We start from the raw sequence: 24520 nt of genomic DNA, 5'->3' as shown, positions 1-24520 counted from the left end.
TAGAGGTGCTACACAAGACATCTGAAGGCTGCCTCTTGGTTAGTGACATTGCTGAACAGGGACATTACTATAAATCAGCTCAATAACATCTGAAGTGCCACTATCTATTACAGATTTCTATTTGCTACTTACCCTTGATGCTTGTTTTATGGTTTGTCCACTTTTTAAAAATTTCAAATACTGTAATAGAATTTCCTACTATTCCTACTGATTTCAATTTAGATAGTGTCATATTGGATCCTATTGCCACTTAGAGCCCTAGTTAATCTGGAGAAAATGGGAAGTTACTAGAATTGTGAAAAGTAAAGAAGATGGCTAAAGGTGAAGCTGCAGTATATACCTTTTAAAAGTGAGGCATTAGTATGGAAGATGATACCTTACACTGGATCTTAGTCAACATTTTACTTTGTTTTCTTAGCACAAAAAGAAATTAAATTAATTAGATAACATTTTATTTTAAATAAGCATTGAGTTTTAATTAGGCATATGGTTATGTGCTTTTTTCAGTAAGTAATTTATCTCAGTGTCTTCACTTTTCCAAAGATAGAAGTTACGATCCTTGCCCATTTTTTCTATTTCTTTCATAACAACTGTATTTAATTTCTCATATGTCATTTTGCATACTAAGGCTGTTTAAAGACAGAGAACAAGTCTGGTGACTGAATTAGATGATTTAAATTAAAATTTGAAGAACAGCAAAACGAAAGTCTGGAGGTTGATCATTATCCCCCTGAAATACAACATATGGTATAACAAATATAAGAAATCCTATCCATTGGGTACATGCAGTAGTAGCTAATCTTTACAGGAAAATGGCATTAAGAGCAGGTGATAGGGACTCAAAAGGAAGTCATACCAAACAACAGTTACTTATTGTTAAAGAAAAAAAAAATCTTTAAATAATTCTCTCTCAGGAAGGAGACTGAAACACACACATAGCTTCTGAGGAACCTACCAACTTGTAAGATGAGGGGAAAGGCTTAATTCTAAATATAGGAATGAGATCTACTATCTCATACAACTTTATTGCTGTGAAGCAACTCTAATCAATATGTCAGAGCAAACAGATTCCTGATACTTTGAAATAAAACAGACAGATGGTATACGGCCCAAGAACTGAACCTCCAGCATTCAGCTATTTAAATGTAGTTTCTTGTACTATACACTAGAATATTTTACATTGTAAGAAAAGAATTTAAGACCAGAAGCGAACCTCTATCATCGTGTACTGAACTAGCTCCGGATGTAGGTTCAGGCTTTCACTCTTCTACGACATTACATCCTGTAAGACATCCTGTAAGACAACCTGTGGTAAAACACTGTGCTGACAAACGTTTTTGTTTTGAATATTGGGACTTTCTGGGCCACAGTAGTGCTAGCATAAACATTCTCCAAACTTTTTGGTCTCTATGAAGAGTACATATTATTCCACGATCCTGAGAGGATTAATGCAAAGTAGTTATAGAATATTTGCACTTGTGCCATTACTCCATAAGTAAAATTAAATGGCTGATATTGATGAACATGGCTGAAAAGATCTTTCATTATTTCAGTGAACACAGTATTAGGAAATAATGATGGTGAATCATGTATAACTCACAGTGAGTATTTTGTCTGGTCCTGTAAAATTAAAAATCAGTACAAATTGACTGCAAATGTGAACACAAGTAAGATGCATGCCAGAGAAAAAAAATATGCAAGCAGTAGCCTACCAGACTACTTCCCCAAAGATAATAGCAGTATTGAATTCTTCACTGTGGGGGAAAAGGCAAAGGTTCTCAATGCTTTCTTCGCCTCACACTTTACTGGTAAGACTGACCCTCATGAATCCCAGAACCCTGAGTCCAGCAGGAAAGTCTGGAATATGGAAGACTTATCCTTAATGGAGGAGAATGAGGTTAGGGAACATTTAAACAATCTGGACATACAAAAGGTCTATGGGGCCTGGTAGGATACACCCATGAGAGCAAAGGAAGCTGGCTGATGTCACGGTGAGGCCGCTCTCAGTTATCTTTGAAAGGTCACTGTGATTGAGGGAGGTTCCTGAGGACTGGAAGAAAGCAGATGTCACCGCTATCTTCAAGAAAGGCAAGAAGAATCTGGGCAACTACAGGCATCACCTCTATTCCTGGGAAGATGATGGAGCAACTAATCCTAGATAACATTTCTAAATATATGAAGGACAAGAAGGTGATTGCAAGTAGTCAGCATGGCTTTATGAAGGGGAAACCATGCTTAACCAACCTCATAGCCTTCTACGATGAGATCACTGGCTTAGGGGATAAAAGGAGAGCAGTGAATGTTTTTCATCTCCAATTTAGTAAGGCTTTTGACACTGTCTCCCGTAATATCCTCATACACAAGCTAACAACGTATAGGCTAGATAAGTGAACAACAAGATGGACTGAAATCTGGCTGAACTGCTCGTGTCAGAGGACTGTGATCAGTAGCACATAAGTCAAGCCAGAGGCCAGTCATTAGAGGTCTTCCCCAGGTGTTGATACAGGGTCTAATACTGTTTAATCTCTTCATTAATGATCTGCACAATAGGATTGGGTGCACCCTCAGCAAATTTGTTGTCATACAAAACCAGGAGGAATGGCTGACGCACCAGATGATTTTGCTGCTCTTCAGAGGGACCTCAACAGACTGAGAGATGGGCAGAGAGGAACTTCATGAAGTTTAACAAAGGGAAGTAGAAAGTCCTGCACCTAGGGAGGAACAACCCCATGCACCAGTACAGGCTGAGGGCTTACCTGGTGGAGTACAGCTTTGCAGAGACAAGAGCTGGGTGTGCTCATGAACAAGTTTAACATGAGGCAGCAATGCACCCTATGTGACAAACAAGGCCAAAGGAATCCTGTGCTCTAGGAGACTTAGCATTGCCCTCAGATCGAGGGAGGTGATCCTTCCCCCATACTCAGCACTGCATCAGGAATGCTGTGTCCAGTTCTGGGTTCCCCAGCACAAGAAAGACATAGACTTACTGGGGTGAGTCCAGTAAAGAGCTACTAAGATGATGAAGGAATTGGAGCAACTCTCATATGAGGACAGGTAGGGGACAGCCGAGACTGCACAACCCCTGGATAGGAGGGGATCTGATGGGAGGGTGGAAAGAAGACAGAGTCATACTCTTCTCAGTAGTGCCCAGTGACAGGATGAGAGGCAATCGGCACAAACTGAAACACAGGAAATTCTATCCCAACATAATAAAACACTTTTTTTACTGTGAGGGTGGCTGAACACTGGAACAGGTTGTCCAGAGAGGTTGTGGAGTGTCCATCCTTGGAGACAGTTACACAAAACCTGGCTGGACAAGGAACAACTTGCTCTAGCTGACTGTGCTTTGAGCAGGAGGGGCTGGACCTGATGCTCTCTCAAGTTCCCTTCCAGTCTCAACTATTCTGATTTATTCTGATTAATCAGATTTATAAGAAGAAAACAAGACTAATATAGAAACATAACATATATTTGATGTCTTAATTCTTCTGTTATATTCCTATGTTCTTAAATAGATAATATATTACTTGGAATAAATTTTCTTAAATTATGTATATACTTACCAATCTTGAAAAGAAAGCTTATTAAACATAATTAGGATTAGGTAAGGGTTATTAAGCATGTCAAGGAAAAAATGTTAACTTGGGTGCTGAAAGCTGGGGAACCAGTCTCAGAGTGGGAGACCTCCAGGAACCCTAAACCAAGATGAGGTTCCCATGTATCAGCTGAACTGTTACGTAAAAATTCTTATCCTGTGGTAAGTGTGGAAATATAGTCTGTTCTTGCAGTAGCTGCTGCCAACCAGCTGACCTGTTTTGTGAAAGAATTTTCCTATGACCAAGGCTGTAATACTGTAACGCAGCCTTATGGACTGCTTTTGCTGCTGGTAGCCCTATTCTTCCTCATATCCTTTTCCCGTTTTTCCCATAATAAATGTCCTTGTCACATTACATTTTCCCCCACTATTAATGTCACTCAATTCCCTTCTTTTACTACTTCTCTTGGTGTCTCCACAGGTGAGAACTACAGTCACATTTGCTATAGGGAAGGGCAGCTGCCCCTCTGCTTCTTGGCCACAGCGTGCGTTGTCTGGCTGTTCAGTTGCGTGCATGAACCATGCTGGACGGTAAGTGCCTGGGGGGCTGAGAAGCAACTCACAACATCACTCAGCTGCCTACTTATTCCTCATAGTGGTAGCACAGAGAAGATGGCCAATAAATTGTTTCATGGGCTTTTTAAAGAGTCAGTTTACGTTCTACACGCTTCCTTTAAAAGAGGGTATTATACAAAAATCTGCTAGGATTGCATAGCTACCTATTAGGAAGTGCTAAAATTATTAGAGTTGAACTAAGAGCTTTATCTACTTCATTTTACGTCATTACAGTTCATTTAGTGTAAGCATTCAAAGATCTCTTATAAAGAAGAAAATCCAGCATATTCAACAAAAATCCAACACTTGACATAGTGTTTCATCAAGGTTGAATAGTATAGGAAAAAAAATTTTAATTTATCCAGCAAAGTAATGATGACTTGAATCTGACTGCATCTTTGGACTCTACTGCTAAAGAGTTGCCTATCAAATTCTGTTCTTTTTTGAGCAACTCTGCAGAAAAAGCTTTGAGATCCTATAGAAACAAAAAATCTTAAGACTCATTGGAGTAGATGAACCTTAACAGACTTGTCATGTAGTTGGACTCTTGTATCTTATGAGATGAAAGTTTTGACTGAAGCCTTTCTGGAGACTCAGTCACAAACTTTGCACCTCCCGTGGACTCTCTGATGATATCTAAGAAACGCCGTGGAATTTACTTTCTTTCAAACTGGCTGTGGTCAAAAGTTGCCATAAAAAACTAGCAATAGGAGCAGACAGAAAGACACAGCACAGCTGTCCCTGCCTCGAGCAGCAGGCTGGACTAGAGGATCTCCACAGGTCCCTTCCAACCTGAATTTTTGATCCTCTTGTAAGTCTACTACAATGTGAGTCCGAGCATTTCGCTTTATAATCCGAACGGTTTAATGCATGCATAGTATTGAAAGATGAGATGTGTAGATAGGCATGTAGTCTTCTTAAGGGTTTTATGCTATAGTCTTCTTAAGGGTTTTATGCTAATCCGTAAGACGAAAAACCCTGTTACATGTAGGCAAACACCCACCAACAGGATACCCCGCGCCCTACGCCTGCGCTCTGACAAAGCGTGCCAGCCGCCTGACGAGAAAGTTGACTGAGTGGCTTTAGAGCCGCGGTCGGGACGCCTTGGTTTGGCTTTGTGTAGCAAAACCCCTGTTTCCTTCCTCCTGTGTCCCGGGGGGCAGGAGAGACGATCCCGCCGCCGCTCCAGGCCCCGCCGAGCTCCCCCCGCCTCTGCCGGGGGAGGGCTGCGCCCCCGCGGGCGGTGGTACAGCCCTGCCCCAGCGCCTCCCCCGCCCGCCGCAGAATGGAAGCTCCCCGCGCGGCACCGTTTACATTCCACCCGTCGACGGCTGCGTCGCTCCCGCCACCCCGCCCCCCGCCCGCAGGTGTACGCGGCTCGCGCCCCCGCGCGCCGCGACGTCACGCAGGCGCACACGGGCCGGGGGAACGCTGCCCCCTCCCCATTTTTAACACCATTCGCTGTTTGCTTTGGACAGGGTTTGGTTTGGGGTGGGGATTCCCCCCTCCCTTTTCAGTCAGCTCGGTTGAAGCTCTGCGCACGCGCACTCGCGCCTCCCCGGCGTGCACGCGCAACTCCCCCCCCTCCCCCCGGTGTGGGCGGCGCGCGCGGCCGAGCGCCTCCGGAGGGGCGGGGCGGGGCGGGAGCGCCGGGGGGAGCGGCGGCGGCGGCTTCTGCGGCCGGCGGGAGCGGAGGCGCAGCTCCGCGTGCCCGGCCTCCTCTAGCAGCCCTCTGCCTGCTCGTCAGCCTTCCTCCGGGGCGGCTTCGGGGAAGCCTCCTCCCGCGCCTCTTCTTTTTTATTTCCCTCTCTGCCTCTCCGCTGGCTTGCGTGTGAGGTAAATTCGTCGTGTGTTGCATACGCCGCCGTTGCGTTTCAGGTGAGGGAGGGAGGGGGCAAGGAGAAGGCAAGCGAGGAGGCATTCGCTTCCCCTCCCTCTTCAGCGCCTCCTCTATCCGGCGGCAGCCGCTTCTCTTTCCCCGGAAAAAAAATATAACAGCCCCCTTCCAAGATGGGCTGCACGCTGAGCGCCGAGGACAAGGCAGCTGTGGAGAGGAGCAAGATGATCGACAGGAACCTGCGAGAGGATGGCGAGAAGGCGGCCAGGGAGGTCAAGCTGCTCCTCTTAGGTAAGGGCTCCCCTTGGGTAAACATCCCCCACCCCCGAGTCCTGTGGTAAGTTGTGTCCTTCCCCACTCCCCGTGCCGCCCCCCTCTCCCCCCCAAGTGCTGAGGTAAGTCGTGGATGCCCCCTCGTCCCCCCTCGTTCCCCCCCCCCCCCAAGTGCTGAGGTAAGTCGTGGGTGTCCCCCTCGTTCCCCCCCCCCAAGTGCTGAGGTAAGTCGTGGGTGTCCCCCTCGTTCCCCCCCCCCCCAAGTGCTGAGGTAAGTCGTGGGTGTCCCCCTCGTCCCCCCCCCCCCCCAAGTGCTGAGGTAAGTCGTGGGTGTCCCCCTCGTTCCCCCCCCCCCAAGTGCTGAGGTAACTCGTGGGTGTCCCCCTCGTTCCCCCCCCCCCAAGTGCTGAGGTAACTCGTGGGTGTCCCCCTCGTTCCCCCCCCCCCAAGTGCTGAGGTAACTCGTGGGTGCCCCCCCCCCCCCCTCAAGTGCTGAGGTAACTCGTGGGTGCCCCCCCCCCAAGTGCTGAGGTAACTCGTGGGTGCCCCCCCCCCAAGTGCTGAGGTAACTCGTGGGTGTTCCCCCCCCCCCCAAGTGCTGAGGTAACTCGTGGGTGTTCCCCCCCCCCCCAAGTGCTGAGGTAACTCGTGGGTGTTCCCCCCCCCCCCCCCAAGTGCTGAGGTAACTCGTGGGTGTTCCCCCCCCCCCCCCAAGTGCTGAGGTAACTCGTGGGTGTTCCCCCCCCCCCCCCAAGTGCTGAGGTAACTCGTGGGTGTCCCCCCCCCCCAAGTGCTGAGGTAACTCGTGGGTGTCCCCCCCCCCCAAGTGCTGAGGTAACTCGTGGGTGTCCCCCCCCCCCAAGTGCTGAGGTAACTCGTGGGTGCCCCCCCCCCAAGTGCTGAGGTAACTCGTGGGTGTTCCCCCCCCCCCCCAAGTGCTGAGGTAACTCGTGGGTGTTCCCCCCCCCCCCCCAAGTGCTGAGGTAACTCGTGGGTGTTCCCCCCCCCCCCCCAAGTGCTGAGGTAACTCGTGGGTGTTCCCCCCCCCCCCCCCCCAAGTGCTGAGGTAACTCGTGGGTGTCCCCCCCCCCCCCCAAGTGCTGAGGTAACTCGTGGGTGCCCCCCCCCCCAAGTGCTGAGGTAACTCGTGGGTGCCCCCCCCCCCCCAAGTGCTGAGGTAACTCGTGGGTGCCCCCCCCCCCCCAAGTGCTGAGGTAACTCGTGGGTGTCTCCCCCCCCCTCCTTGCTGATGTGAGTCGTTTCTCCCTCCTCCCCCCAGTCCTGAGGTAAATCTCTCTCCCGCCCCCCCTCCCCTGGGCTCTGGGGCGAAGGCCCCCTGCGCTAAGGAGGAGCCCCCTCCGCGCCAGCCCTGGGGCGAGGCCCCCGCAGGCACGGCCGCCCCCGGCGGCGCAGGTGCGCGGCTCGCGGGGCGTGCGAGGCGGCCTCGGCAAGGCGGGTCCCGCTCCCGAGCAGGCTTTGGAGGGCCGTGGGACGGCGGGGTGCTCTCCGTTAAATACGAGCGCCACTGTGTAGCGGGCTGTGTGCTCCTCAGAAGTTCTCGGGGTGGAGAAAGGTGCAGCAGGTAGGCGCTTCGGCTTTTTTTCTCGGTTGGAGGCAGGGCCGTTGTGGAGAAAGGGCGTGGGGTGGTTTGTCCAAGAGACTCTGCTTTAGGAGGAGGGCGTTGCTTCCACGTAAAGACGGTAACATCTTAAACTTTTGTCGTGAGTCCCGTGTATGTCTGCGAAGAGGAAAAATTTCTGGAAATTCTTAGAGGATGTTCGTTCTTAATGCTTCTTGTAGAACATCTGCTTTATAAACTCTTACTGTTCGAATAAAGTGCAGAACACATGAAAGGAACACAGGAGAACACCATTTGACTTCTTATATTGCTTTATTTTTGTGGAAGCTGCTTATGTTGCTGAAATCTTACAGTATGAAGTAAAGAAAAACCTTAATGGGGGTTCTGCAGTGTGTAATGTGAATCACCTTATATACTTTTTTTGTGTTACTAAATTTGGCTCATAATTGCTTACAGACTTTTTGAGCGTTTTAAGTGATATGTTTGTTTGCAAAGATAAGTACAGTAAGGCTACTTTTAAAAACTACTGTTTAAAAAAAAAAAAAAGGAAGCAAGTTTTTTTTCAAAGTATCAACCAGTTTCTCACTCCCCTGAAACTGATTATGCTAGAATATTCATCTACAATACTTTTATCACTAAATAATCGTTATTATAATAGACCTCTTAATTTAAAATAACTCCAGACAATTGCAAGGAACTTCAAGCACTTTCATGTGTAGAAAGAAGAGTTGAAATGTGCCTAGTGTGGGCTGTGTAGACTAAATCTTCCTTTTGAGGGAGACAGCTTGGGTGGTTTTTTGTTTGCTTTTCAGAAAGAGTTAGGCTTTTTTTATTTGGTTGGTAGTGTGCTTAGTCCTTTATTGCTTTGGAAACCTCAGTGGTTGAATGCAAATGTTACTGGATATGTGAGCAATAGTAATAGTGCAGAAGATGTTCTTACGGTGTCTTTTGAAGGTGGCAAACTAATACTTCATGTATGTTAGGGTTTTGGTAAGACACTTAAAATGATTCTTTGGAATTTTGTATGAAATTTTCAGTATGTGTAGTGTTGTAGTCATCTCTTTCATCATATTCTGTGGATATGGATGAACTCTATAGATATATAGAAAAATGCTTTAAATTCCTTAAGTTTAAGAATGAATTTTGTCACTGTACTTTCAATTGTTCAGTGTTCTTATTTATAAAGTCTAGCGTTACTAGCTTATTTCTAAGCATTTCAAATTCTGATTTTTTTTTTTTAAGTATTGCAGAACTTCTGAAAAAAGTGGGTTTTTTTGGAACCTCATGAAACCTTGGGATGTGCAACAAATGGTTGGATATATACATTTTTATCATAATACAGCTCAGTTGGTGTAATATTCCCCCTTCCCCATTAAAATGAGATGTGAAAACTAGAGGGCTAACTTCTGTTGGCCAATGCTTGAGTCATTTGAAGAAACACTTCATAAGTGATCCCTGAACTTTGAGATTTTTGGCTATGCACCAATTGATGCATTTGTGGATTTTACCTTTCTTGAAATGAAAGTTTTTCTGTTCAGATGTATTTTATGTGAATTTTATGTGAATGTTTCTATGTGAGGACAAAACTATTTTAAGGTACTTCCACTTGAGTCACTTTCTTCCTCAACATTCACAGAATTACAGAGTTGGTCAGGTTGGAAGGGACCTCTGGGGATCATCTAGTCCAACCTCCCTGCACAAGCAGGGTCACCCAGAGCATGTTAGACAGGGTTGCATCCAGGCGGGCCTTGACTATCTCCAGAGAAGGAGACTCCACAACCTCTCTGGGCAACCTGTTCCATTTTACCAATTGCTTGTTCTGCCCACATGACAGAGTTTATCTTGTTTGGTTGTATTGGTGCATCTATTTATGAGTTTGTTCTGCTAAAAAGATACTGAAATAAAAGCCCAAGTTGTGGTCTGCTGGCAGAAGTGTGAGAGGCATCTTGCTTATGTAGAAAATGTGCGTGTAGCTATACCGATTGACTCAGAGAAACTTACTCCAGCATCTGTAAAAGCTATATTTTTATGTGGTGATTAGAGAATCTTACTGATTATCTAGGGACTGAGCTGGTATGTTTAGCTGAAGGAAGATACGTTTACAAGAATTAGTTTATTTCTATCTTTTATATTTAATTTGTTCCATTATGTTTTTTCCTAAAGATTTGCCTAAACCAGGAAGTTGCATTGATTTAATTAAGAGGGAGATGTGACATTACTTAAACCATTATGTTTATGATTAATTTGTGATTAATATCACTAATTTAAGTTTGATTTATATTTTGTTGCCCTGCTTTTAGGGAGAAGCAGACAGATCTAAGCTATTCAAAATATTGTTGCTTTAGATTTTTTTCTATACTTACAAAATGGTTCATCATTGTGTATGAATTTGACTGTAGGTTGTAGATCAGGTGGTCTTGGAGTAAAAATCTTGGGTTCTGAACAATTATCTGCCCAAAGCAATAGTTCATCCTCATCATCCTGTGCACTTCGATATGATACCCCAACAGCAGGAGGAACTTCTCTGGAAAATTTCTCTTCAAGAGCAGCTGTCATTATTAGAAGTAGACTGAACTTGAGTGCATAGTTTGGCAGCCAGCTGGAATGCACTTGTTTGTATATGGAGTTTGGTGATTTTTTTCTCCATTAAATTGTTAAATGAGCTTTTTTCATTTAAAATGATCTTCAATCAGTGTCTTCTGTTTGGGATGAAGGAATACTTAAGTTTCACAGGAATTCAAAATGAAAGCTGTAAGTGTTGTTTAATATGCTGTCAAACACTAAAAATCTAATAAGTAAAAGAAGCATAAACACCTAACATTTTTATCAAGTTGATAGCTTTTAGACTTCAATTTCCTAATTGTTTGAAGTAATAATTTGATATTAGTGTTTTTTTCTTTGTTTCTTAAAAATAGGCTCATTTATTTATTGTAAGCTGGTTTTCTGAAGAGCAGTATATACCTTGGCTAGCTACCATGTAAAGGAAGCAATAAATCTAAGCTCTTTTTTTTTCCCCCTCTATGGTTCTGAATTTTTGGTAGCCAACAAATAAAACAAGTCTGCCTGCAAAATGAATACAATTCTGCTGATGTTGGGAGGTGGTGATTTTGTGTGCCGCATTAATATACATGTGATCCAGATCAGGTGTGGATTTGGAAATACACTTTTGAATTAGCTAAAGAACCCAAGACTGAATTTATGCCAGCTGCAGGAGAACAGACAGTACCCCATTTAGTAGAAAGCCTTCTGGTATGAAGGTAATCATAAGGGATTTTTTTAAAATACATTCATCCTGGCAGTGTGAGTTTATAGGATTAGCATTTTGTCTTGTGGATTGTTGAATTCTTCACCTAATATAGTAAATTCAATGTTCGTTGAATGAAGAGGGCCTTCAGATGTCTTGTAAATTTTTTTAGGACTGGGTCATCGGAGACACTAGGCAAATATATTTGAAGACTGCAGTTACATGTTTTTATTTCAGGATAATGGCATTTACAATTTTAAGTTCAACAGATACTTCTATACACATGATCCACAGAGACACTTTTCTACTTCTGAACTATCTTGTGATTCATGCTGGAACAGGGGCGTGCCATGTTCTTAAAGCTCGCTCTCTTCTATTCCAAGACAAAGCACTGCTCTTGATCTTTTTCATTGCATTTCTTGTTGCTTAAGGCAGGAACTTCAACAATAATATCCAGTTGTTCTTCTAAATATTCACATCCCAAACATCTTTATCTGTCTGTTTCTCTTTGATCACTGACTTCTATCTGCTCAGTCAACTGACTCCCACTGCATACTCAAAGACATTACAAGGCTTACGGAGCTTGTGGCAATTCTGAAAACATCATTCTCACAAATGTATACTGCATGCCTCAGAGATGTTGACCTCATCTTTATAAATTATGCCAACCTTGATTTCTTAATCTACGAAGTTTCTGACGATAGTTCCTATTTCACCTTCAGAAACAGCTGTCTATAGATATTTAGAAAGATCACATTTAAAAGCTATTCTCTGGGATAGAAGTGTTGAATGTAACATGTTCTTCCCTCTCTCCCCCCAACTTTTTTCTGCATAGTCTGCTTAGGGGATTTGTAAAGGGGTTTTGAGATTGTAAGAGTTGGACAACAGACCTTTCAAATATCTATACTTTAAAGATTTTCCTGAAAGCTGTCAGTATAATGGCACTTACTTTTTTATGTCCCTGAGTTAGAGACTAAAAACCACTCCAGTAAGATGCTTTTTGGTAAGCAGCTCACTTCATGGTGCCTCAAAAGCACACACACATTCTGTAATATACTAGTTTAATTATTTCTTTCCTACTTTACTCTGGCAGTACAGTTTGTGCTATCGTTTTGCTGATGTTTGCTTCAGTTGTATAGTTTTATATCACTGAGGTGATCTTGTATTTAACACTTCACAAACAGACATTAGTTTATTTTTCAATAACTTCAAGATGACTTAATCTGAGAGAGATTCTATATACAAAAATAAACTTCTAGTAAGATATATGAAGAGCAGTAGGAGAATTCAGAACTCTGAAGTTGAGCTGAAAGGATAATAAAGGTATTGAGATCTATTAGACAGGAAAAAATACCAAAACTCTCTTGCTGGGATGGTTTTGTGTAGTAGAAATGTATGCTTTCGCAGTAAGATTTGAACTCACCTTAAATGCCAAATTTATGTCACACTCCTTATTCATTGATTTGGATTGTAGAAGCAAGGCAAGACTAATTAAGACTTCTTAATGAGAATTGGTGAGGAATGAAGGAATAATATATCATGCTCTATTTTCCATGCTTCCTGCTGTCTGCTCTTAACTCTATTGCAATGTAGTTGTCAGGAGTGTTAGAAATGTGAATTTGGAAAATATTTCACATATTTCAATGATTTTGCCATTGTAATTTGGAAGGTTTTGTCATTCTGACTTAATGTGGGTTTTTTTAATCTTTTATTTTTTTTAAAAAAGAAATAATTTATGGTTAACCTTATTTTCCTTGAACATGATGTTTTTGTTTGTTCTTTTAAATTTCTCATCGTTCTTTTCAGGATCTTGTCTGATGGAATAGTTGACTTCTAGCATTTAATAATTCTTTAAATAAGAGATGCATTGCTGAACATATAGGCAAATGGATTGCTTTCCTTTCCTGACTTCAGTTAACTGAATAGTCTTTGCAATTTCTGAATAACAATTTCTTGTCTCTTTAGGTATTACCTTACTTGATTATATAATCAAGTAGAGATTTTCACAGGTGTCTAGCATATGTTTAGATGAGGGAGATTATAAATATACACACATACAAATTTCAATATTTTATATGCCTATATAAATTGATGCTGAAATTATTCATCATATCCTGTTAATAGTATGCAAATTAATTTTCATGAAGTTACTTGTTTTAAAGGTATCAGCAAAATTAAATGAGTAAGCAGTATTTAGATTTATGAAATAAACTACGTCATTTTGTTTCATGAGTGCTTTTTAAAACTGTAGTATTGTTTGGAGTGTTTAATATACTTAGCTAAGGCTCTTACTCTTATATTACACTAAATAGTTAATATTATCTAGGCAACCAAAATGGAAAGGAAGTTTTTATGTTTGTTGCCTTAAACTGGTAGCTTTTAAAGAAGAAATCAGTGTACTGTAATGAATGATAAAATGCTGGAATTGTGAAGCAGACTTAAATTTTTTAATTTGTTTTAGAAAGTTTTACTTTTTAAGTACTAATAAGAGGCCCAGCTGTAGGAATCAAATGGCTACATGTATCCCATCCTTCCATCTGTAAAGTTTTCAGTCATCTCCTGCATACCTCTGTTTCACATGGATGAAGCAGTTGTAGTCATTTGGCTCTAATATGAATTCTTACCCATTGCGATTGTAAGGAAATTGTGAATCTGTGTTTTTTTTTACTAGTTTTCAGTATAACTAACGAGGTTCTTGCCTGCTTTCTAAACCTGTACTGCAGTGCTGGAAATAAGCAGTGCCTGTAGTCTAGCACTGCCTGTAGTCTAACACTGTAGTAACATAAACAATTGAGCTATTCTGTGTTGCTAGAAAGGAGTGCTCTTGCAGCACCTGACTGTATGGTTTTGCCCTTTTCTTGGCACCTTTGAACACTTCACTCAGTTTTGTGCTGGTTTAGAAGTCAAATTGACTATCCTTTTCTGACTTGATTTGCTGCTAGTGATCAGTTGAACTGATATTTCATAATGGTCTGGTGATCAAGGAATAAGGGCATGGTAAGCACTGAATAAAGGCACAGCAGTCAGCAAAAACACGTGCCTGATGCAAATGGATGCTGCGGGTGGGAGGGAAAAAGAGTAGAATGGAATTCTTTCAATTTTTGCCTTTCTCTGTCACAGATAGCAGTAAAGCTGGATGAGGCATAGTGTGAAATTGTACATTAACAACTGGACCTTACAGGGAAGTTAGGTGTGTTAAGCTCCATTCAAAACCTGCTGATATTTTAAAACATTACTGCTGGACTAAGAGATACTGCTTGTCTTTTTCAAGAAATGTTTTGATTAGAGCACTTGATGAGAAAATGGAGGTATGAGTTTGTTTTTGTTCCAAGTCCACAGGAACTTGAACCTATGGTTCTCCATTCTTCAAAATGCTGTTCTAATTTATAGGTTTTAGTCTCAATGAGGAAGGATGTTTTACTAATTAGCAGTTTGGGTTACTGTCACAAAGAATGCAAGGTAGTAGTAGTAGTAGGCATAATTGCAAGCTCAGTGTCCAAGCTGTGGACTGCAGAGGAGAGTGTTATGTGTTAGTCTTCTAACTAAAACAGTAAGGTTGTACTTTACTGTGAATTAAATACTGTGTAAATGCAGTCTTGGAATGTAACTTTAAAACTTGCTAGAGTTAGAATGTCTTGCAGTAACAGAACTGGGAATAAACAAGACAGTTCTTGATTAAACACAAATCTATGAATACTCAAATGTTATTTTACGTGGGCTTTTTTTTTTTTTTTTTTTTTTTTTTTTTTAATCTTCCTGTGATTTATTATATAGGGATGAACTGAAGCTGCTTTAGGTGTTATCTATTCTTGATGCATCATATTTCTTGAAGCATTTTGGAAGTAGATTTCTCAGCTCTATGCTGGTTTAATTACTGATCCTTCGTAAATCTGGTAGACTTTTAGCAAAACCATTATCTGCTTTCTAAGCTTTTAAAAGCATTAACAGGGATTCCTTCTAATATGCTTTAGTGGCTCAGTGTTTGCTAGCAAAGGCTGTCACCTAATTCCTAGGTGAGAGACTACTTAAATTATTTTGTCTGTCTGCTTTTCAGGACCATAGGGCCTTTTGTCCTACCTTCTTGTAGTCAGAGGCTAATGAGCTGCTATTTATGTAGGTCTCTTATTCCTCACTTTAGTGCTTGCTAAATGCAACTGTCTGTGTTTGAACTATATCAAAATTTCAGATCATTCAAAGCTTTGTCAATACTGTTTGAGAACAATTGTTAAATACAAAGTCTGTTAAAAGATCAGATTCTTTAGTACTCTTTAACTACAAATACTGTTTTCTTTGTAGGTAATTTTTTGTGGAAAAAAAATCCATGTGGGTTGCAAAGAATATGATTGTGTACAAATAAATTCTGTTCTGCTAGTTCAAATTGAAATAGTTCTGAAAATGAAAAATATCAACCTAGATGGCTTAATTGAACATTTCAAAAGCAAACAATGTTGCTTGAAGTCCGTACCATTTTTCAGTGAATTTAGAGTGAATTATAGTGATATGACTTTGTTACTCTCCTTATTTCGTGGATCTTACAGTTCTCAAACTACAAGATAAAAACCCCTATTCAGTTAGGGATGAGTGAAGACTAAAAATCTGTGTAAACTCAGATTTATTGCACAAGTTTTACAATAATGGGCTAACTTTTTGTATAGCTCCTATTGCCCTAGTGTAAACTTTCAGGATAGTCATTTATCATTTGCAGATGATGCCTTTGTGTCATGTGACAAGTAGAGCTTTGAAAAAATTAGCTGAGGCTTACATGAGATCTTTTTTTTTGTTTTGAGAGGACTGCATTTACATTGCCTTCTCATTTTTCCAATTGTATTCTGTTATGTAGTAATATGAGATAGCAGGGACAGTTGGATCTGTCACAATCCTAGATAATACAACAGTAGTGTAGTTCTGAATTGCCGATGTAGTGTGAGCTGAAAATAAACTGTGAATTACGAGTTCTTCTGTTGTATGCCTGCATCAGAATAACCTGTGGAAGGTATGCCTCTGTTGCAGTGGGGAATATTTTAAGTATCTCCAAGTCAGAGATTGATCATCTGTTTAGTAGTAGAAGTCCTCTCATATCTCAACACTGAGCTATAAATATGGCATGTAAAGGTGGTAAGTGTGTCTTCATAAAAAACTAGAAGAGTGGCCATACCTAGTTAGACCGAAGGGTTAAATCTAGCCTAGTGTCCTCTGCAGTGGATAGCAGTATCTGACTATGGAAGAATATAAGAGAGCAAATGTTTTGCAATCTATATGCAGGGACTTCCTGTGTCAGTGGATATTCCTGATGCTGATTGAAACTTCCCTCACCTTCCTATCTCCCTCAATTTATTTTCTATATACCAAAATTTTATGTAGGTTTATATTTATAAGGACACTTCTTATACATATGGTGATGATATCTATTGTTTTTAGTGTGCAAAAGGCAAAGCATGGCAGTTCAAGTCCAAGAAAATACCTTAGAAATGGTTCAGATAATATACTTGATTTTTAATTACATTTTAAGGCAGAATTCTAGTAAAATTGTAAGATGTCTTGAACTGAGATCGAAAAAGGAACCACCCTCCATCCTGAAAGATTGTATATAGATTGGGATGCAGAATACTCTTTTACTGCTGAACTGCAAAGGGACCTAGTTTATTTGATGTGCTGGCTGTCTGGTCAACTGATGATCTGCTTGACCATTCTAATGCTCAAAAATTACTCTGTGGGGATGTTTATGTGTGTGGTAGGTTGTGGGTGTTTTTCTTGGCTTAATCATTCATCTGAGAAAGTATCAGAAGTATGAGGAGGAAGATGAGCTTTAATCTTAGCACCACGTTACTTCAGGTACCACGAAGGCCCACCAAACGGTCAAGAAAATAAAATTTAGGGCAGTCTGGACTTCTAGGTGTTTCGTAGATATGTTTGGAAGTCTAGACAAGGCATGCTGTAACTCTGTTGGCAGAAATTGATGGTTACTTCAGTGGTAAACACCTAAGAGGAAAGGAGATGGTGTCCTCACTGGCAGTGCTCAGCATTTATCTTATATGTTGAGTTGTGTAGAGTAGCTACTTTAAGTAGTGTCATTAATCATAACCTTACATAATACAACTTTCAATTATGTAATATCTATTGTTTCTGAGCAAGTTTTTACCTTTTTTTACTTGCATTTTTACCTAACAAAGTCTTATTTTTTCTTTGTAATCAATTATTTACTGTGGGTAGAATTCCACTAGAAATATTCACAGAAATTTATAAGCTTTGAAATTTGAGCAAATTAGTGAATATTTTAAAGGGTAGCAACGTGGAGGCTAGCTGACTAGCCTTGGTACATTTAAGAAGTCAACCAATAATCTTACCAAGCTTGTAGGCATTGGCAAGTTGGATAAATTTGAAGCCACGAATGATTTTCCTTGTTAGTAGTTAGCATACAGTTATCAGATGACAAACTTGATTTATACATGGATTTCATCTCTGATCATGCATCCATTCTCTTATTTGACAGAAACTAAGCAAGAAATTTATCTCAAAACGTGAGTCTCGGCTTGTAATGGTCCTGGTACGCTGGGCACTTCAAACAAAGCAACCTGTGCATATACTTTAATTGAAGAAAATGTTTTGGATTCTAATGTATAATGGTATTCTTCATCTTGTAAGACAGTGATTCTATTCTCTTTTTAGAGATACCTTTTCTTAAAGTAGCTTGGGTTCCATGGTACTGTATTTCCTTTTGAATGTTTCACAGATTCTAAAATATGAAACCTGAGATAGTATGGAGGAGGGCACCAGTACGGAGACAATGCATTCATAATATGGGTTAGGAAATAAGCCTGCAGATAATGGTAGTAGAGTCACTACTATACAGCAATAGCTGTACAGCCAGTAACTTGAAATAAGCAGTTGAGGAGAATGTAGATAAAGGAATCATTTTGAAAAGCTAGATTTAATTTGCATTTTTCAGAAGCTGTATGTATGAAAGTACTGTACATAAAATGACACAAAAAAGTCTGCTAGGGTGTTTGCTTATCACATGCATATAATTCTAAGCAAAAAGATTTCATCACGCTTTTATCATAAATAATATTAAACATTATTTGAAATTTTGCTATAGAAGTATGAATCTCAGATAAAGAGGTAAATAGAAAGTTATCTTAAAGTTTGCAAAACGGATCGTGCGTTCTGCTTGCTTCATCGTAACCATTGTTCTTAGGGCTTTTCAGTATAACCTGTGGAACTCAAATGCATGCTTTTTCAGTACTTTTTCATTACATTTTTCATTGCTACATCATCATTTCAATACTAAACTCTGACTTTTTTTTAATTACTTATGTATTTACAACTGCAGTAGTCTAGATATTGAGGAAATTTAAAGCAATTTACATTAAGTTCATTAGAGGCCTAGACCTGGATAAATACATACGAAATTGTAACTTAGGTTACTATATAGTTGCTTTTTGAGATTGGTTTTTGAGATAGCATTTTATATAAAAATTTCTTAAAATAGTGCTTAGGACATAATATTATTGACTATATTTTATAATGTACTGTTGATTTCAAAGATTTACTTAGAATAGTATTGAAGACCTAAGAAAGAAAAAATCAGTTTCTGGTTTTGTTAGGGACTTTACAAAAGTGACAGTGAGTTGCAGAATTGCTTCTAAGCTAGAAATAAGCCAGTGTTCAGCTACTGCAACCCTAGAATTATCTCAGATCTTTCGTCTGAGTCAGTGTTGTAATTTTATAATCTGTCACTCCTGTGGTTTCAACCAGTGATGATGTAATCTAGAACTCACACTCATTAGTGCATACTTGAGTTTATTCCAGGTATTAGTCACACAACTTAATTCAAAGTTTCCTGATTTGTTCGAACTTTGGCAGTTAAGGAACTGCAGCAGCCACAGAAACATGATTATTTTTGTGTGGTGTTTGGTTGTTTTTTTTTTTTTTTTTTGGGGGGGGGGGGGGACGACAGGGGGAGAGTGAAGATGTTGGAGGGGGAGAATATGACAAAAACTGATTTTTGCAGGAGCAGGTAGAGCTCTGTGGATGCTGATGTCTACCAATGTTTTATTTAGTGATCTACCTGTGTGGTGGAAGCATAGCAACAAGTTTTCCCTGCTTGTGGTATCTTGTAGTAAAATAGATGTGTTTTGAATATAGTGATGGTGTTTAGCAGCTTGAATTCTAGTTTAATTCTCAGATCTGGTAGTGTGTCATGGGGTGATTAAATTGAAAGTGATTATATTTCCAAGCTGTCTGTCTGGCCTGCCTTTTTGTGAGAGACTAGTGAGTCCATAGTAGAAACAGCAAAAATTACTGGTCATTTAACTTGTGCTATGATGAGGCAAGTGAGGAACAGGCATCATTCTATTTGTACCTTCCACTACAAAATGCTAGCATATGACAGAAGACAAGTAGGACACTTGTGGGGAGGGGACTTTAAAGCGGGTGGATCAAAAAATGTATGAATTGGTGTTTTTATTTCCAGATGTGTTTGTGTGTTTTAAGTTAATCTAGTGCAAGTCTGCTGCTATAGACACTTCTCAGGTTTTCAGATGATATTGAAAGTCTTATATTGCATTTTTCTCTTGTATATACTTGAACTCTTTTCTCACAACATACAATATTGTTCTACTTGTTCGTAAGTTCTGTTCCTTAGTCAGACTGAGCTGGTGCTTCAGATTAGCTCTTTTCTCCTTCCAGTTTTCAAAGAGGAATACTGTGAACTTTAAGCAATTTGGAATACTTCTTATCATGGTATATAAGTAGATTCTTCAGTAAGCAATTAGCAACTGTTTGGCAAGTTAAGTGCTATTATTTAGATCCCAGTATTTACAAAAAGCAGTTTCTATACTTGAGTTTATAACATGATCATTTCTGAAATGTGTCATTCTGGAATGCTTGTTGTGTAGGAAACTGTCAATGCTAAATTTATTGTCAGTAGTGAATCTGAAATCAAGCATCTGAGGCCATCAATAGCATCCTTTACTAGAGGATGGGAGAATATACAGTCAAGACTGTCAGAATTCGGATGAAGTTTGGTTGTGAAGGAAAGGATGGCTATCTCTGTCATTTTATGTGCAACTGTCTTACAAAATAAAACTGCTTGCTCTTGTTTAAAACTTTCTAAAAGTGGGCTCATATGTTCCTCTAGGTGAGGACAACTTATTTCCAGTGAGATAAAGGAGGAAACTTTGCATCAGTGCAGCTCTGCATTTGTCAGAAAACCTGGCTGAATCCTTCATTTAGGAAAGCAAAATGATGAATTTCTTTTCAGTATCGGATAGTGAGTAAGGTGTCATTTCCTTATATACTTGATAAAGCTTATCAGCCAAGATGCAGACAAAAAATACTGTTCTTCCCTTTTCCAGTAGATAAAATAGATAATGCATGTTCCAGGAACTCGCTGTAGGTGTTGAGTACTATGTAACCATTTGCTTTTTTGTTTATGGTTTCTATGATTATGATAGTGTTACTGAGAGCTTTTGTGAGAATTACAGGTATTTAGTACACCTAAATACTAATACTATAAACAAACATGCATGTTCTACTCAAGAAAAATTGAGTAGAAAGAATATGGGGAAAAGTTGAAATTATGATAATATGACCAGGCCTGGCACTCACCTGCTCAGTTACTGTCAAATGTTGTAATTTTTTAAGGAGAAAATGCTCCAAAAACTAATGTAAGTGAAATACAGTAATACTATTTATTTGTTCAATTATCTTCAGAATTGTTACTGAATTCATAGTGGTATAAAAGGGAAAATTACTTTTTTCAAATAGTTTGAATTAAATTATTAAGTGAAACTAAAGATTAGTTTTATTCATGACATGATTAATGGCCTGGTTTTTATCTCATTTTTATGCTTAAGTGCATAATTGAGCATTTACAGATTAAGTGTTAATTAGTATTATAAAATATTTTAAGTGTCACATTAATGAGTGACTTGATAATGGTGTCTCTGAAAGTTACTTTGTTTAAAAGGCTTTTGGTCTTTTAGTTTGTAGAACACACTGCAGGTGTTTGTATTGTCATGGTGCTCTTTGATTCTTGGAAGATATGCATAGACCTTGGCCTACTCCAAGAGAACTGTCATTCTTGAATTTGTTCTGTTGTCATAATGTATAAAATTTGTCAGCAACTTGTAGAGGTCAGTGTTTGTTCTCTTACATTTGTGTTAGATACAGTTTTTGTCTATATTATATCCTGATACTAAATTTCTGTGGTAGCTCAGAGTCTGAGAACTATTGCTACACTGCAGAAAGAAACCTGCAAATAAGACTTGTTTTTCATAAACATGGAGATTAACTAAAAGTGGCATTAAGCCAATCTTAGATTGAAATTGGCAATCCTATTCTTTATTCCGTAGCTGGGTACTTCTGCAGCACACTCCGTTTCTGTGCTAACACTTTCTACTATGTGTTGGAGGAAAGGAAATCTAGCCACATCAGTAACAGCATTGACTGCCAAAAGTTGTCCAGCCTCCTCTCCAGAAAGTCCTGAGCTTCCTTGAGACTGTCATGAAACTATATACTTCGTTTAATCAGCCAGGAGGAAGATTCTGAAGGCATCACTATATACCAGACCAGGAGAAACTTGAAGATAATTTTAACTTAGAAGAAATGTCTGGATATCACCTATTGGCAAGTGTCACTTTGAAGCCTTGGCTCAAAGCAAGGCTAGCTTCATAATTAGATGAGGGTGCTCAGGGCCTTGTCCACTTCTGCCTTAAAGATTTTTAAGGCTGAGATTCTATACTTCCTCTGAGCAATCTGTTCCAGTGCTTAATCACTATCTTTAAAACAGTGTAATGGTGTATGTGTGTGTGCGCTGTGGTGTTTTGTGGGGCTTTTTTTTTTTGTTTGTTTGTTTGTTTGTCCCTCCACTTCTATCTCTCTGGAACGTCCTCTGCTGCAGCTTCCTGTTTTTCTTATCTCTCTTTGGACATCCCTGGGAAGTCTGTTTCTGTCTTAAGGTATCTAGTTTCTGCTAACTATTCTTGGCCACATTCTGTGCCTGGAAATACCTTCCTGTAGTATTTGCTGTATAATCATCCTGAAGATCAAGATGAGGCTGACTGGCTTGTAGTTCCTGAGTTCTTCCTTCTGGCGCTTTTCTGAAGATGAGTTTTTTGCCTTTTTTCAGTTGCCAGTGGCTTCCTTGATCATGATGACTTCTAAAGATGCTATAGAGAAGCATCACAAAGGCATGGCTGAGATCCATCAGCATCTGTAGTATCTTTTCTGGTCTCATTGACCAACCTATTTCCAGCTCACTAAAGTAGTTCCTAGCTCAGTCTTCCTTTACCTTTTGTGTTCCCAGTTTTGTTTTGTGGAATTTGGGGGAATTGAGAGAGGACCTTGTCAGTAAAGACCAAGCCTTACGCTGAGCACCTTAGTCTTTTCCATTTCATTCACTGCTAGGCTGCTCATCTCTTTCAGCAATCTGCCAATACTTTCTTTGGCCCTATTGGAATTGGACAACTGATTATCTATTTGCATGAGAAACACTTTCAGGCTGTAGGAAGATTATATGCACTTCTACAAAGCCATGTTGAGAAGGAGAAATATAAGGGGTGGAATTCAGTATAAGCCACAGTACAAATAAGGCAAACGATGAAGGTGCTCCATATAAAGGGATCAAATCACAACTGAGTGCATGGATTTGTCAGGGAAAGAAGCAGGCTAAAAAACCCAAAGGCAAAAATAAAGTTGAGACAGCAAAAATGGTACTTTGATGCTTTGTTTGGTCTACTGACAAACACTATTTGCTTTTGTAAGCTTTGCATTTTAATATAGTACCTTTCTGTTTTTCTAAATTTAAGTGTTAAGATTAGTATCAGTAAATCTGTCAAATTTAACATAATCTCTTCCACAAAAAGTCTGGCTGTACTAGTTTATTCTTGCAAGGACCAAGTGATGGTACTGAGGTCTAGAACACTCAAGAGTTTGCAAGATGCTCACCTGCAATACTTAGTACTAGTGTTAATGGTATATAAATAATGGATGTAGAGGGTCTCTCGTCTACTGCTGATTAAAAAGACAGAGGACTTGAATTCCAGAGATCCCTTTAGAATTGGACAACTATTTACATTAGACACCTGCAGACTGAAGATTATACTTTTACAAAAAGAAGACCAAAAGTTTTTCGGAGTTAAATGATTTCTTATTAAAATGACACTTCCAGCTTGAGGTGGTACTTTGTTAGTAAAAAGTAATTTTTAATAAATGTATTTTGAGCTATTGGAGACCTATTGGTTAAGAATTTGGTGTAGAAATTTAGCTGTAAGTGTATTCTCCTAAAGATGAATAAACATCTACTCTAATGAATTTTTACGTGTTTATTTTTCAGGAGCTGGTGAATCAGGGAAAAGCACAATTGTCAAACAAATGAAGTAAGTATAGTGAAATAGTAGGATAGAGAAATAATCATTTATTTGAATAGAGAACTTATCTTTTTTTTTCATTCTGTAGGATTATCCATGAAGCTGGTTATTCAGAAGAGGAATGTAAACAGTACAAAGCTGTTGTCTACAGTAACACCATTCAGTCCATTATTGCTATCATTAGAGCAATGGGGAGGTTGAAGATAGACTTTGGTGATCCAACCAGGGCTGTGAGTATTCAATTACACAGATACACAGCTGTATGTGTATTCATTTTCTGTTTTTGTCCATTATTATTTCCTAGAAAAGTCAGCAGCATATTTTGCTATGCAGCAATCTCATTTCTAGGATATAAGGTTTGATAGATAACAAAATGGCACTCATATTTATCTGGCAAAGTAACTCAGAACAAAACATGAACTGACTTTCTTTTAGAAAATTTTAAACAGGAGCAAGCAGTATTAAATACAGGACAACTAGAGATAAATTTTGTCTTAATTTGGAGAATTAGACATCTGACTCTTAGGAAGATTTTGAAAAACATTGAACTGTGCATTCATTCGTCTCAATTTTTATGGACTTGCGGCTCTTATGTTCTGTAATTTAAGTTGGACATCTTCATATTCTTTAAAATCACAGTTTGATCGGGTAGGCTACTGACTACACTTTTCAATTAAGTCACAGTCACAATAGTGTGTGCCTTAAAACACTTCTAGCCTTTGGGCCTAATCCTGTTTTCATACTGATTTCTGATGTGGATGTCTCTGTATTTTACTCAGAGTAGAAGTGGGCATAGCCCTGCTGCTGGTATCCACTTTTATTTTGATGATAACACAAGGATTGAGGTTTTTCCCCAAGAAATAGGCGCTTTTTGAAGCAGGAACTAGCCACGTTATGGCTGTCTTGCAGAAAGGATGAAGACTTGCAGTTTGCTTATTGAAAGAAATACTTAAAGCATTCAGAAGGATATTCTGTCATAATTTAATTATTCTTTCCATCATGTTAGGGCTGAATTGCAGTTAGGACCAGGGGAGTGTTGAGGAAAAAGTGGTATGTAAATGCCTCT

At 39.8% G+C, this 24520-nt stretch overlaps 1 protein-coding gene across 3 annotated transcripts in view; it reads left to right on the top strand.

Annotated features, from left to right (window-relative positions):
• The first annotated feature begins 5799 nt into the window (after positions 1-5799).
• GNAI1 (G protein subunit alpha i1) overlaps positions 5800-24520 on the top strand; it is a 36155-nt gene continuing 17434 nt past the window's right edge. The window contains exons 1-4 of one of the 3 annotated variants that reach the window (XM_062581398.1): positions 5800-6028; positions 6149-6278; positions 23421-23463; positions 23543-23684. In XM_062581398.1, the coding sequence (XP_062437382.1) occupies positions 6161-6278; positions 23421-23463; positions 23543-23684 (303 nt within the window). In that variant the 5' untranslated portion in view covers positions 5800-6028; positions 6149-6160. Of the gene's footprint in view, positions 6279-23420; positions 23464-23542; positions 23685-24520 lie in introns of all 3 variants that reach the window. The other 2 variants (XM_062581389.1, XM_062581382.1) reach the window with 2 other exon arrangements.

The sequence above is a fragment of the Rhea pennata genome, chromosome 1 (genome assembly GCF_028389875.1).
Source record: "Rhea pennata isolate bPtePen1 chromosome 1, bPtePen1.pri, whole genome shotgun sequence".
Classification (NCBI taxonomy): domain Eukaryota; kingdom Metazoa; phylum Chordata; class Aves; order Rheiformes; family Rheidae; genus Rhea; species Rhea pennata.
This window is presented reverse-complemented; position numbering and strand designations above follow the sequence as displayed.